General features: G+C 38.4%; 1 protein-coding gene across 4 annotated transcripts in view; it reads right to left on the reverse strand.

The window, feature by feature from the left end:
* The window catches only part of gabrg2 (gamma-aminobutyric acid type A receptor subunit gamma2), a 55,277-nt gene that overhangs the window by 22,850 nt on the left and 17,955 nt on the right, over positions 1-14,472 (reverse strand). For all 4 annotated transcript variants that reach the window (XM_044371060.1, XM_044371059.1, XM_044371058.1 and 1 more), the window contains exons 3-6: positions 13,549-13,616; positions 9,278-9,498; positions 6,659-6,741; positions 4,494-4,631 (exon numbers count right to left, since the gene is read on the reverse strand). In XM_044371060.1, coding sequence (XP_044226995.1) covers positions 4,494-4,631; positions 6,659-6,741; positions 9,278-9,498; positions 13,549-13,616 — 510 coding nt within the window. The remainder of the gene's footprint in view (positions 1-4,493; positions 4,632-6,658; positions 6,742-9,277; positions 9,499-13,548; positions 13,617-14,472) is intronic.

A 14,472-nucleotide genomic window follows, 5' to 3' on the forward strand; every position in this document is an offset into this window, starting at 1 on the left:
CCTTGCTAAGTGGCTTTGTGAGTGCATCTCCTAAGCCTATAGGCAGGTGGGAAGAGACCCTCCCACTGTGGTTCTTGCACACTCTACATGCAGCGTGACAGCGTCGGCAGCCTTGTTTAGTGGGATGAGTGTTTAGGAAATACTGTATGCACGGCAGTATCGTGGTCTATGCCCTGTGCGTTCATACAGTTCTATCTCTTGGACATGTCAGGCTCCCTTTCACGGTCTGTGCTTGCTGGAAGAACTCAAGACTGGTGAAAAGGGTGGGTGTGTGTCAGCTGTGTTTAGCCTGACCCCCCTCTGGCCTCACACCTGCATTTTTTCCCCATGCTCCTTGATGACCTGGGGAATGAGGTGTGCAGAGGGTCTGTTGCTTGACATTGGACCCCTGCGAGGTTAAGCTGTTAGGCCTCATTCAGTTCAGTTGTATGCTATCTGGGTTGGCTGGGGCCCCCTACGTCTCTGCTGAGGCAGCTTAGGCTATAAGAAGTAGGTGGGCTGCAGTGACTAACCTTTAGCCGGTCAGGGTCAGTGGGGCTGATGTCTGATGTTGCGGCAGGGCGTTCATTATTTGGGCTCCACCCACTGTACCCATAGAGTCCAGTGGGGGGTGGAGCCTGTGTGAGATAGAACTAACTGTAACTTTCCAACTTGCCCTTCGATACAGGCAGGACGAAGAACCCGGGAGCTGGCAGAGATTCAGTGTGTTGCTCATACATAGACAGCTGAGTATGGTACACACCAGCAGATGCTGAGATGAGAGATTGACCTCAGGGTCATGTGGTTGAAGGAAAATCTCTCTGCACTATAGTCGACAGTCCCCTACTAGCAGAAGTCCTTCAAGATTGGAGAATTCAGCAGTCAATACAGGGGCAGTGTAATGACCAAGCTTCACTCGGGGTTAAGCTCCAAAAACAACAGCAACAAAACAATAATAATAATGTATATTGTACTATTTATATGCTGCCTTTCTTTAAAAAATGCTTCACATAACATACACATAGTACTAAATATAACAGATTATAACAGTAAACACAACGCTTGGTAACAGTTACACATGCATTAACATGTAATTAAATAAAAAAGAAGAAAATAAAAGAATATAGGTGATAGATGACAAAATTATGAATTAAATGTAAAAGCCATATATATAAAACCATACGTCTTTAAAAATTTCCATTACAGCACCCTTCATTTATATGATGTCAACCCTAAACAGGATTTTTATTGAATTCACTGCAGAGAAATTAAAATTCTGTCAAATGAGTGGATTTGCTGTCTCAGTGATCAAAAAAGTAAAACTAAAAGATCTAAATCACCAGTGCAACTGCTCAGGTTTTTCTACGCTTAAAATGCATAAAAGGAGCTGGTGATGATGCAGCATATTAAGGAATATTCCTATATTTCTAGCACACGTTGCAGCAGCACTGACTTGCTGCATGGCGAGTACTTGATGACTAGGTAATAAGGCTCTAACTGACTGCTTTTTGAGGACAGATGCTGTGTTCATGAATCTTGAAGCAGGTCAGATACCCAAACTGACTGCAAAATGAGACAAGAGATCTCTCAGCCACAGTCAAGGTTCTCTGCTCTGACAAGAGAGCAGATGGCTGTTTGTGGAAATAACAAACCAGATCAGAGAGAGAGAGAGAGAGTCAGAGGGCAGTACAAATTCTCCGCTACAGCCCGTCCTCCTACACAGATTGCATGTTGTCACTTGAAAACTGTTTTGATTAAAAAAGAAAAAAAGAAAATTTAAAAGCATGGGTTTTTTTTTTTTTTTTTTTTTTTTTAATCAACTCGCCCCACTGCAGTCCAAACATTTGGTCATGCACTCTCTCTACCTCCCTGTGTGTGTGTATGGATGTCCGTGAGCATTACATTGCAGTGACACTCTGTTGAACTGTGGCAAATTACAGACGATTGGCTGAATTCAGTTACTCCCATGGCTTCTTTGTGCACGAGTGCATACAAGTGTGTTACTGTGCGTTTCTGAAAGAGCTGGTTTTGTCGGCTACCTCTGAAAAATATGCATCGTGAAATCTGATACTGTGATCAAACCTTGCTTGATCTAAAATTAATGTTTGGTAAAAGCTGATGATTCATGATGTTTTTATTTGTCACCATCATAGAGTACTGGGTTACCTAACAGGCGTAACAGCTATTACACTCTCAGTAAACACTCCAAACGCAATATTACCTCCATCTTAACTGTTGATCATAAGAGAGCACTATTTATTTGTCCCACTACTACCCACTGATGTTATTAACTCCTATTAAGTTAGCTGTACATGCACATACAGAACTACAACTGCATCATCCAAAAAACCTCACATGGACACACTGTGTGGTTAATTGACACACCCCAGTTCAATTTTATGTACTGTAGTTGTCATCCTTGAGAAGATTTTGCCAATAATGTCCATACCTATGTAATCAACTGGACAAAGACAAAGGTTTATACACTGGTTACTTACTGGTACCCCCAAAAATTGGAGACATAAAACTCATGTTGCAAACTTTCTAAAACATAGACACCTTACACACACACACATCTAAAAACAGATAAAGCACAGCACACTAAACACAGTTTTAAAAACTATTAGCATTTAAAACTGTTGTCAACAGGCCGTATAAATAAGGTATAGTTCTCTCATTTTACTACTTCCCTATTTAATTAGCTATCTACTTCAAGGGAAACAAATGACTTGACATACTGATCTGCAAACGATAGCAAGAATAATGACCCTACCACCACATGTCTGATACAATGACCTTTTCTTTCTGTAGCTTTCCAAGCCCATATTCTAAACAGATGGCATACAGCCAAAGAGCATCCACTACCCTCTGATCAATACTCACATAACACATAGACTGGAATGAACTGAGTATCTCATAAAAAGAAGAATTTACAAGGAGTTACAAAAGAAAAAACATCACCACCTACATATTGTACGACAGATTTTCTTTTTAAATGATTTCTAAAGCTGCAAGTTTAGACAAAAAAAAGAAAGAAAAAAAAAGCTGAAATGGCCGTATTTCTTTCTAAGCAATTAAACTGTGGGATTTATGAAGGGATCTTTTATTTGTACTGAAATAACATAACCTTATTTAAAAACTTCCAGTTCCTCTGGATAATGGAGCTGATCTAATGAGGATGAACTGTCCTTTGGCCAAAGTTAATCTCTGGCAGCCTTTCTTTGATTCACACTGAGAATACATACATTTCCATGCAGAACATTACATACATTACTTACAGACATCTCATGAATATAAACATAAACAAACAAGCATATGCATACAAACACAGTTCTGGCCCTTTTCTAAAACATCAACAATGTCCAGGGAAAGCAGCTGTTTTTCCTCAAGCAAACATTCATATTCCTGCATCGTTTTTAATGGAATCCAGCCAGTACACCATAAAAAATGTGGTATGAATGATGCATATATTCCGTCACTCCTTTGTGTAATTCAATGGCATATAGGACATCTGAATCTAATCTAATATTTCTATTTTGTAAACAAAGGCTGTAAAAATGGACATGTATACCTAATCAACATTGTGCATTACTTTCAGGAGAATCATTCTCAGCAGTCATGCTACCTATAGAATATGGAACAGAGTATAAGCTTTACATTAAGAAAATGGATGTCTGCAAGGGACAATTGTAGCGTGAGTAGGGTCCATAAACTGTACTGTAGGTGTACTCTGGGTCAGAAATAGTTAAAAATACATAAATTATGTAAGAAGTGAGTGTGAAACTAAGCAAAAAATATCACGCACATTCAAAATTGCCTTTTAAATGATCATAATTGGAACCATCATATCCAGAATTATGAAAGTCAAAGAGAATTTTATGAAAACAGTATTTTTGTGTCATTCATACATGTGGGAAAGAATGAGTGATCTTTGTATGAAATAAATGGTATGTCATTTTGGAATAATGTTATCCAGTCCTTACAATAAATCCATAGCTCCTGTAAATGTGACCATCCCACCCTGCCAGCTCTGTTGAAACTCTATCTGTCCATCTGTCCAATGAGACATAGGAAACCTTATGGATTCTACTTATAACTAAAAGTTGATTTAAAACATTGCAATTTTGAGAGAAAGAGAGATTCAACTTTATTTGGTAACACAGTTGGAGGCGTGCAATGTATAGTTGTGTGAGCCTGATAATAGTAATGCCTCTCAAGTTTTCATATATGAAATTTCTCTGTGCTCATCACCAGAGGATGATGCTGCCTGCACGCTCTTGCCCACATCAGATTAAATACATCATTCCCAACATGAATGTTGTGTCATGCAGCACCCTCGGAATCCCAATCCCATTGCAACCCTGACATGTTCTAAAATCACTTCTGTCACACACACATCTGCCCAGTGTCACTAGCAGGGTGTGTATTCAATCAATTGTTTTCCGAATAACTAAGACGAGTTAAAAAAACAAACAAACCAAAAAAAAAAACAAAAGAAACAATGTTTTTCTTACCTGAGACAGTCCTGACAATCTCAGAGGTGTTCCTCAGACCCACAAAGGAGAACTGGTAAAGCCTCCAAGAGCGAATGTCCCCAACCTCCACTGAGCTCCTTTTCCACTTGTACACAATCTCCTCCCTGGGGTAGCCATCTGAACAGAAGAGAACACAGTTAAAATGACATGGAGCTTAGCTGAGGAGAGAAGAATAAAGAAGTTCGGTGCAAACATCACACAATGTTTGTTGAAGAGTACCATTTTTCCCTTTTGGGAAATATCTTCAGACTTGACTCCACAGATGTACTCGCTGCTATACAACAAAATATCGTCTAAAACGAAATGGTGCAGAACATTTCAATATTAAAAAAAATGAAAACGTCGAGCACTGTCTATTTTATTTCAGACAAATCCATACGCATAAAGTCAGCTAGCTTGCAAATAAACTGTTTCATGAAAGAACCATTATATAACAGACTCCTGCACGACATGTTGACAAAATATCCAGTCCATCTGTGGGGAGAAAACTTATTCTTTTCTGTAACACCATGCTGACTTAAAAGCAAAAATTACAAAATTGATCCATCGATAGCTGCGAGTTTGATTGCAGTAATATTATTACCCCAAGTGTATGCTCTCTGGTGGTGAGAATCACAATGGTAATCTTACCTTTTTTGTACTGATTCACTTAGATGTGCAGATGCAATATCATAATCAAATCATAGTAGTTAGTATTGAATTTCTGTCTGGTAGCAAGTTGGATTTGGAATTGCGCTCTATATCCTGTGAGCGGACCTGACTAAATGTTGCCCTGTACAGGTGGTGAAGTCTGACTGTAATGGTCTTCAGTTTAGTGATGAGCTGTGCCGTCAGCCATCGAGGGAGTGGCTTGAATAATGCACATGTACTTTCCTTAGTGCAAACTTTAAATGGCTTTATGACTAAAGTGCTCTCTGACATCCAGTAATATTGGACCTCAGAGAAGCAGAGGATGGAAGAATCTGCCCATTTGCCACATTACAGCCAGCCAGCCAGGCAGGCAGACTGCTCTTTTGCTGGCAGTGCATCCAGGACATTTTATTGATTCAGTCTCCTTTTAGGAAGCTAGAACAACAATGTTCTTGCAGTGCAATGTCATGAATTCACTGTGGAAGAACACTTAGCTGTGTTGTCAGATAAGTAAGAAATAATATACTGTATCATGTGCAAAGTATGAAGAGATCTGTAAATTATTCAATGTAATATACTGTGATCCACTCTCATCTGGCCACAGTTGAAACCACTGCAGAAGAAGCTGCACTGGAAAATGCCCCATGCTTCATTGCTCTGTGCCACGTTTTGAGGAAATATGCCACACACTGCTCCTCCTGCTGCTTCTGAGATTGAGCTCATGTACTGTACATCAAGCGATTTTCGAAGTTCTGAAAACATCCATGGCTTTCATCAAATTTAAATGAATGCTTCTGTTCCATTTTTAGGCCCACTACCCCCGGGTTTCTTTTTCTTGTTGCTCTGGAGCTATTTAGGAAGAGATCTCTCTGGAGAATATCCCATGGTGCATCGCTCTGTAGATCCATAGCGGCCTCATTAGCATAACTTACCCTCAATGCACTCCTCACACGGAGGGGGTGACTCATTTGGACTTGTCACTTTTTGAAATGTCTTCAGAACAGTATTGACAAAGTGTAGGAAAATCAATCAGTCTGTTGCCTGTAGTCGAGTGGGAATTAGACATCTATTATTAAATCCATTTACTGAATGCCAGTGCACAATACGAATGAATGAATGGATGGACCAATGTTTTTAGTCACATCTTTCATGTAACATATTCATATATATCAAGCAATCACCATTTTAGACTTGCTTTCTGTTAAAGCAATAAAAAATATACTGTTTGCATACATACTTTGATATGTGCATACATCTGTTAAACCTAAGTAAACACATGACTCATGATTGTTTTTCAGGAGATTGGAGTGTTCTGAAATAAATCCTAAGGCTTTACTGCAGCTTGAATTCCTTTCATCCCTTGGCCTGTTGCATAATGGTTCCTTAAATGATGTCTTTGTTACGCTCATATGTGGCTTGTTCCTGGCCGCAGTGTGTGTGCGTGTGTTTGGGATGAAACGGAAGAAGAGAGGGAAGGGTATGACAGTAGGATATCAGCATATGGCCAAACTTACAGCTTGAAAACTCCAGGGGACATGAGTGCTCATCCATTGGGAAGTTGTTCAGTTTAAGCTGGCACTCGGCGTCGATGGTCAACCTGCAGAGACACAATATTTGGATCCACTGACACTAACTGAAAAAAACCCAAAACAATCTAAACAATATGTAGTTTACATTGATGAGAGTGTTGGAAAAGTCTGAAATAAACCCCTAACCTTATGAGTATCAACACAAGGCATTATTAATTAAAATTTCATAAAACTAAATTGATGTTTTTCACAGCAACACATCCATCTCTTCTTTTCACACTTGAGGGAGTTTGAAGGCAAAGTCATTAAACTTCCCCTTAATGAGAGAATGACCTTAAATGACTTTACTCATCCATGCACTCGCTATTGTCATGTATCATTGTCCTCCGAATCACAGCGGCCATCCTAATTAACCAGTGGTTAAATTTTGAGTTCCTTAACAAATTAATGAAGTGGAGGGGTAGTGTTCTGCATAGGAGAACATCCATCATGGCTTGATTGAGTCCAGAAGAGTTCACTTTCTCTCTTATCACTGATGATATATTGCAGTGTCAGTGTAATCATCCGCTGTATTTATGATGGCAAGCAAAACATGATAATAAGCACAGTCAATATTTCCCTTTAATCTACCCTCCTGTTTTACACACTTCACGTATTACTGGTTAGTGCCACGGCTTTTAGACTTACAAACAGTGTGTAGTCCGGCTATTATTGAGCAACCCATAATTTTATAATTGGGGGCTAAAAGGCAAAAATGGTCTAGCAGTTCCGACCCATCAGTGCTTCCTTGGTAGGCTATAATAATCTTCCAATATCAAGCTCTCAGGCAAGAATAGGTCATTAGACTATAAAACAATATTCATAATTACTATAGTATTTATACTACTTAAAAAAGCTTCCGAAGCATTTCAGACACTCAAACTAATGAAATAATACAGTAGGTAAATTTAAAAAAAACAAAACTTCCTTTTAAGTCATACACTCCATGCAAGAGCACCTAAAAACATCAGTTCAGGGCAATGTAGCTCTAATGTTGTTCCTTGTCACAGACAACTTCCTGCTTCGTTCTGTAAGACAGATTTCCTTCACGCTAATACTGTCAAATTTAAAATACTTAAATTTAGGGATGAGTATCGAGAACCGGTACTAAATTGGTACTGATTCCTGACTGGTCAGTACCCAAATACTGATAAACTCCTGGACAAACGGTGCCGCTATTGGTATTTATGTAACATTAATTCATTCTAACATAGCTAGCGTGGGTGGCTGTAATGCACCTTAATGCCGGTTGCCATCCACCATAAAAGGGAAGGAAGAAGAAGAAAGCGCTGCGCAGCCAGTGGCAAACCGAGGAGACAGGCGCTGACCAGGGTGAGTCTGAGACGGAGGCAGGAGCAGGAGAGCTGCCCGGAGGAAGAGAGGCTTTGACCGGGCTTGTCAGGCTCCGAGATAACGTTATCTTCTGCCTTCTGCTAAGAAGTGGTGAATTTACAGCTCACAGCAACTCTGGCTTTTGTTTGATATCTAGTGTCGGCAAAAAATGTTGCCGACACTAGATATCACCATGATATCACCTGCTAATTAGTTACCATGGATTAGCTTGGAGGGCTATCTTGGCTTGTTTATATTACATGAACTTTTTTCTCCAATTGATTGGTTGAGGAGTAGGTAGAATTTCAGTCGACCAAAATTTTCTTAGGTTGACTACAGCCATAATCAATATAAAAATAAGTCTGTAGTTATTAACTCAGGACACAGCATTGGTTGTAAGCACTTCTAATTTAACTGTTATGTTTGTAAATGAAAATAAATAACTGCTGAATCTTTCCACATCTTTTCATGCCATGTTTTTATTTTTTGCACTTTATTATTAATTACTTTATTTTTTATACTTCATTATGGAGAGTAGTATTAATAAGAGTATCAATATCGATATCCTAAATCCTAACGATACCCATCCCTACTGAAATTTAAAATTGCCCAAGGCTTGTTCAGGGTAATCAGTACCATGAATTATTTATGTAGAAGGCCGTAAATCGTTGGGTATCTCAAATGCCCTCTATAGTGCATGCTTTGCTTTTGCTGGAGTGGACGCCAGTAAGAGAAGGAAGCATCACAGCGGCAACAAATATATACACATAAAAGAATAACAAAGATGAAAAATAAAATATTGCACAGTTGCTATTGTCTAAGTTAAGCTTTAAATGCTCAAAACGTGGACACAAGACCAATTACCATGTATTCTCATTGTTATCTGTTGTTTTGTGCTTTGTTCAGCTGAAAGTACTGCAATTAATTGCTTATGTAAATAGATTTTGAACTTCCCATTACCTTAGCCATCATTACAAAATAGGAAAAAAGGTTTTTTTTTCACTAAATGTGTTATTTAATGCACTCTTTTATCTTTTTAGACACACCAGCATTTAAACTAAAAGTATGACATTATAACCTCTCAGCACATTCAAAATGGGATAACTGGTAAGTTGAATCATTTTGACACCCAGTCACACGATCAATCAAATGGTGGGTTGCAGTTGAGAAATACTTTAGTAAGTCAGATGATCTATTGCTAATATCTCATCTCAGGCATTACTGAATTTTTACCTGAGGGTGTAGAGTATTCTCCCATCATTCCAGATCCTAAGCATGCGATTGGGTGTGGTGATCCAGTGGGCGTCAGCTTTCTTCGAGTTGCGGAAAAACGTGTCTGGGATCCAGATCTTTCCAACCATGTTGCTGTTAAGACGCAGAACCTTCATCGTGCTGTTGAATTTTAACCTTCTGTCGTACCAGGTCTGGGCAAAAAAGATGTCGATGGTGTATTCCTGATGACAGATAAAACAAACCACATTGTTATGTTAAATCAGTGCTGTCACCATTGTGTAGCTTTCAAATATGAGATGCAACAAACTAGTCAAAATTTAGGCTGCAGAAAAAATCCACTGTTTCTTCTTTTTGAAGGGAAATTTTCTGTGTCGGTGGAAACTAGTGGAACAAATGCTGGAACACATTTGCAGGCAGCTTTTCCTCAGACAAGATGGTGTATATTCAAGCCAAGGAGTCCTTTTGTCCCTACTAAAGAGCACTGTTGAAAAAGACCATCTTGACGCCCTCAACCTGAAAATTAAATGTTCAACGGGGCAATTAATAATTCCCATTGTTTGGCTCAAGTATTATCTAACCTCATAACCTGCTGCCTCGGCAGCACTTTGTCCTGAGGTTGACAAAACCCTCTGTCTCCTATTCAGTCCTTGTGACAGCCGTGTTCGAACATACATAAGAGGGATGAAAAATAGGCGATAGAGGCATTGGCAGAATCGAATAGCTACAAGCAAAGGTGAGCTGTGGTCTAATGTGGGAAGAAAAGGAGAGAGAGTGACTGAGAGGAAGCTATCAGTCTTATTTATTTTGTTATTTGGAATGGTTGAGCCCTGAGGTTCAAAGTGAAGTACAGCAAGAGAGAAAAAAAAATCTGGGGATTTGTGTGCAAGAGGGCATAGAGGCATTAACTTCCTGACAAAGCTTAGCCCAACAATAAAGCCTAAATCCATGCCAAAGAGTCCCAAACGAGATTTGAAAAACAACATTTTCACCAGCAACATTCCCATCCTTTCAGTATCCCTTTTTCACAAAGGACAGACAGACAGTTCAAATCCAATGAGAAAGACTGAATGCTTTAGTATCTTGAACTGGGCCCTGCTGAGTGGGATAAACATCTTTTTTTTTTTTTCTTTAACCGCATTCTGGGGTGTGATTACACTTCTTTCAATTCAAACAGCTGCACACATCTAAGAACTGCTCAGCTCCAGTGACTACAAAGCATCGATTTATGATTCTTTTTCTTCTTTAAACCTTGATCTTTCCCTCTCTTTCTCTCTATTAGTCTGTCCCATCCATTCCCTCTCTCTCACACTCAGATGAGTTGTAACTTTGCCATATTTCATGGATTCCTAACACATAATTAAGAATTTTAAAATTGTGTTCATGCTTAGATGCACACCCCCGCACCATCGGTCTATTCTCTGCTCATTGGAAAATCTACAAACCTCACCACATTTGTCATGTCATAGTGTGAATGCGATGGCCCAACTGTGCTGATCACATATGAATGCGAAGCAATCAGTCAACCTTTCATGTCAGGGGAATGTCCTCGTCACACGCACACACCCATGCATGCACCCAGACTCTCTAATGTGAGCACAAAAACACATTTTCTTACTGATCCCATCGATGCCTCTCTTCCAACTTCACTGTGACTGCAATTATTAAGAGTGGGTGTTTTAGCTAAGACTAACTGAAATGGAACGCCATGTAGAGCAGACTGCTCTGCAGAGTTACAAAAGAAGTGGGTTCTCAGCAGGGACGTGCAACAGAAAACAATGGGCATCAGGCAAGAACTTTCTCATATTTTTATCCTAAAACTCTTACTTTTGTCTGTGAGATTTTCTTGTATGAGTGCTCCAAGTCAGATTCAACAAACTCTTTTAACTGCATGAACTTGTTGTAAATCACTTGTTTCAGCCTGATGAACGCCACCTGTTCATGAGTAGGTGCACAGTTGTGAGATGTGATCATTAGCATAATCCACGTCTCTAAAATTCCCATATAAGGCTCCATCTTCTGCTCCGTTTGTGGGCGAGTTTCATTCACAAAAAACTTCAAGTAAGTAAAACTTTGAGTAATCAGCAGACACAAACGTAGTAAATTTAGACACGTCAGTAGTTGGAGACCCAAAGAAAATATGAATCCTGCCAATGACGTGTCATCAGAGCAGCTCTGCACTGTGAAATAAAGAAATAAAGAGGGAATGCTTTGACATGAACTTGCTAAAAAACATCTTTCTAAGGCAAAGCAGTCCGTGATGGGAGGTGGTCAAGGGATGTGACAGTTGCTGAGACATGAACGAGAGAATATTATAGTCTACAGGTGATGTAACACTGTCAGCTTCAACACAAAATGATACTGGACAGAGACCTGCAGATCAACACTGAGGCAGCTGTTAGAGTGAGAGAAGTTTCCTTGAACTACTGAAATGTAGAAGTCACTGTCCAAAATATGTCAATAAGAATCATAAAATCAAAAAAACCTTTCAGTAAATTGGTAGTCAAGATAATGATAATATGGTAAACAGAATGTTAATTTTGCATTAAGTTTTTTATAGTTATATATTTAATTTTTGTTAATTTTGTTATCATATATAAACTCCAAATTAATTGAGATTAGGGCATTATAAGTGTAAGTCAAACAAGTGTTTTTCCTGAGATGATCTATTGATGACACGTACAACAGGTCTGGACCACTTGTAAATTTTGTTTGTACCTAAGAGAAAATTCTTAGTATGAGAAAATTGATGAATGCCGCCACAAATGTTCTTAAATCACTTGCATGTGCATCTTAAGAACAAATCTGCTCGTACAAGTGCTTCTTGCATGAGGCCCAATGACACATGAAGTGATGCTGATGTGAGATTTGTGAGGAACTCTCAGTTTCTAATTAATTCTCTCCTATAAAATATTTTCCTCACACTTTTTTGGTCATCAGTGCAGCAAGACAGTTATATATTATATCATTTTTGTTATTATGATATTATTTGTAACAACATTACTAGTGATAATCAAAAAGCATCATGGAGAAGGGTTTTCCTACATGAATCGAATACCTAAATTTCAGCATTTCCAGAACTTTCACTTCTAAAATTGTGATTAATAGAAATACACTGATTTTTGGAGCCATCTCTCCCGCTCACATTGGCTGAAGGTCATGTGCATTTTTGTAAGAGTAATAGGCTATAACAAAATGCTAAACAGACTTGGCTTTAAAGACATAACAAGCTTATTATGTCTTCACGTAACGAAGTGGTGAAAAAGAGAGTGTGATTTTAGCCTCATTGTATTTCTACTTTAAATGTTATATTAAGAGTCATGCTCTAGAAGAAAAGCTTGTAAGTTGCTTTGGATAATAGTGTCCTCCAAATGTAAATGTAAAAGGTCACAAAAATACCAAATCCACAACCATTCAGATATTGATACAAACTACTGTTGAACCCATATTAATATTTGGAAAATATGATGAATGTACTTAACTTATATATCATTTAACTACAAGGTTAAATGTTATTGTTCTTATACAGATTACTGGAATAATACTCAAAAAAAGAGAGAAAAAAACTGTTTTTACATTAGATGCTTTTTATGACAGAATTTAAATTCAATTCTCAACAGACAGAAATAAAAGTCTAAAAATATCTTGTTTTCAAACTAGATCCAAGAAAAATCTCAAATTGGTACATTTATCTGAACAAACCACAAATAGCTTGAACAGGTGAAACCTTAGATTATAGCTGGTACGATTTGGCAAGTATAAATCAAGAACATTTTAGGATTTGCCAACAAACAGCTGTTTGCACATATGCTGCTTTGAGATCTGGCCTGTGTGTTGAGAAACACATCTGGTTTACCATATTTCTAATTTAAAGATTTGAGGTGTTGTTCTAAGCTGTCTGCAATCAGAGGCACTAAACAGACCGCCTTTATCCACTGTGGTGCAAAGACCAGTGCAGTTGTTAAGTTTCTGATTGACACCTGCATTGTGTTACTACACTACAAGGGCAGTGGGGCAACGTAGTGATTAGATGGACCAACCAATCCTCCATGACAGCAAGCATCTGCCCTGCTGAAGTGTGCTTGAGCAAGACTTTGAATCCCTGCCAGCTCCAGAGAGGAGATCTACTATCTGGATAATCATAATCTCACATCTCTGATGATGGATGCAGGTCAAACATAAATTTAGGAATAAATATTCTCCTTGAGTTATAAATGCTGCAGGTTATTAATAACAGGAGTGACAAATTAACATCAAATTCCAGTATTACTCACCATATTGATGGCATTTACTGGTCCGATGCTGTTGACAAACATGTCTGTGTGGATCACTGTCGGTTTGACTGCAAAGAAGAATAGGAAAATCCATTTAAGAGATGAGCAATTATCTATGATGCACTTACACAACAAATCTCAGGAGGGTGTTCAGTTCATCACTTCTGTATACAGTATAACATCATCTTAACTGAAGAAAAAGAGTAAAATAATCTTCCTGTTGTGAATGTGAGTCCATGTGTTTCACGTAGAAGTGTTGTATATGTACACCTGGTAGACAGGTGCATAGGAAAAAGAGAGTGTTGAATTCTGGCACAATGTCAGCACCATGTTCACTGGAAAAGCAATGTTTCGTTGTGGACGTTCGTCAGGCATCAAATTCACAATATGAAACAACAACATCTTTATACTTGAGCCACAGACTGAAACAACCTATCAAAAAATGACTCGGCACTATAGAATACAATGGAAAAATGGGAACTGAAAAAAGAAATAGATGTGCAATGCAAAGTAATTTCTATCACAAGAGAAGTTCCGTGTAGTGGAGAAGGGGAGGGATTATCTGACAACAAACAACCCTAGTCTCATATCCAAACTGGAAATATCTACAAAACCATTAAGAGAAAACATCATACAAAAAATGCAAATAGTATAATATAATATTACATAAAATATAAAGTCAATAAATAGTTTTTTTCACATTTTAGGGCTTTTTTTTACTGTCTCAGGTGATTTGACCCCTTATTCAATTGTGGCAGCCTGTGGCTCAAGTTTAAAGATGTTGTTGTATTCATATTGTGAATTTGATGCCTGATGAAGGTCCATGACTGAAATGGTGTATATCTTGTTATTTAGTTTTACTATTACTACTACTAGTGACACCAATTTTATCTTTTTTGGTTCAAGACACGTAGAAACTCAACC

The sequence above is a fragment of the Thunnus albacares genome, chromosome 13, assembly GCF_914725855.1.
Source record: "Thunnus albacares chromosome 13, fThuAlb1.1, whole genome shotgun sequence".
NCBI classification, from domain to species: Eukaryota; Metazoa; Chordata; class Actinopteri; order Scombriformes; family Scombridae; genus Thunnus; species Thunnus albacares.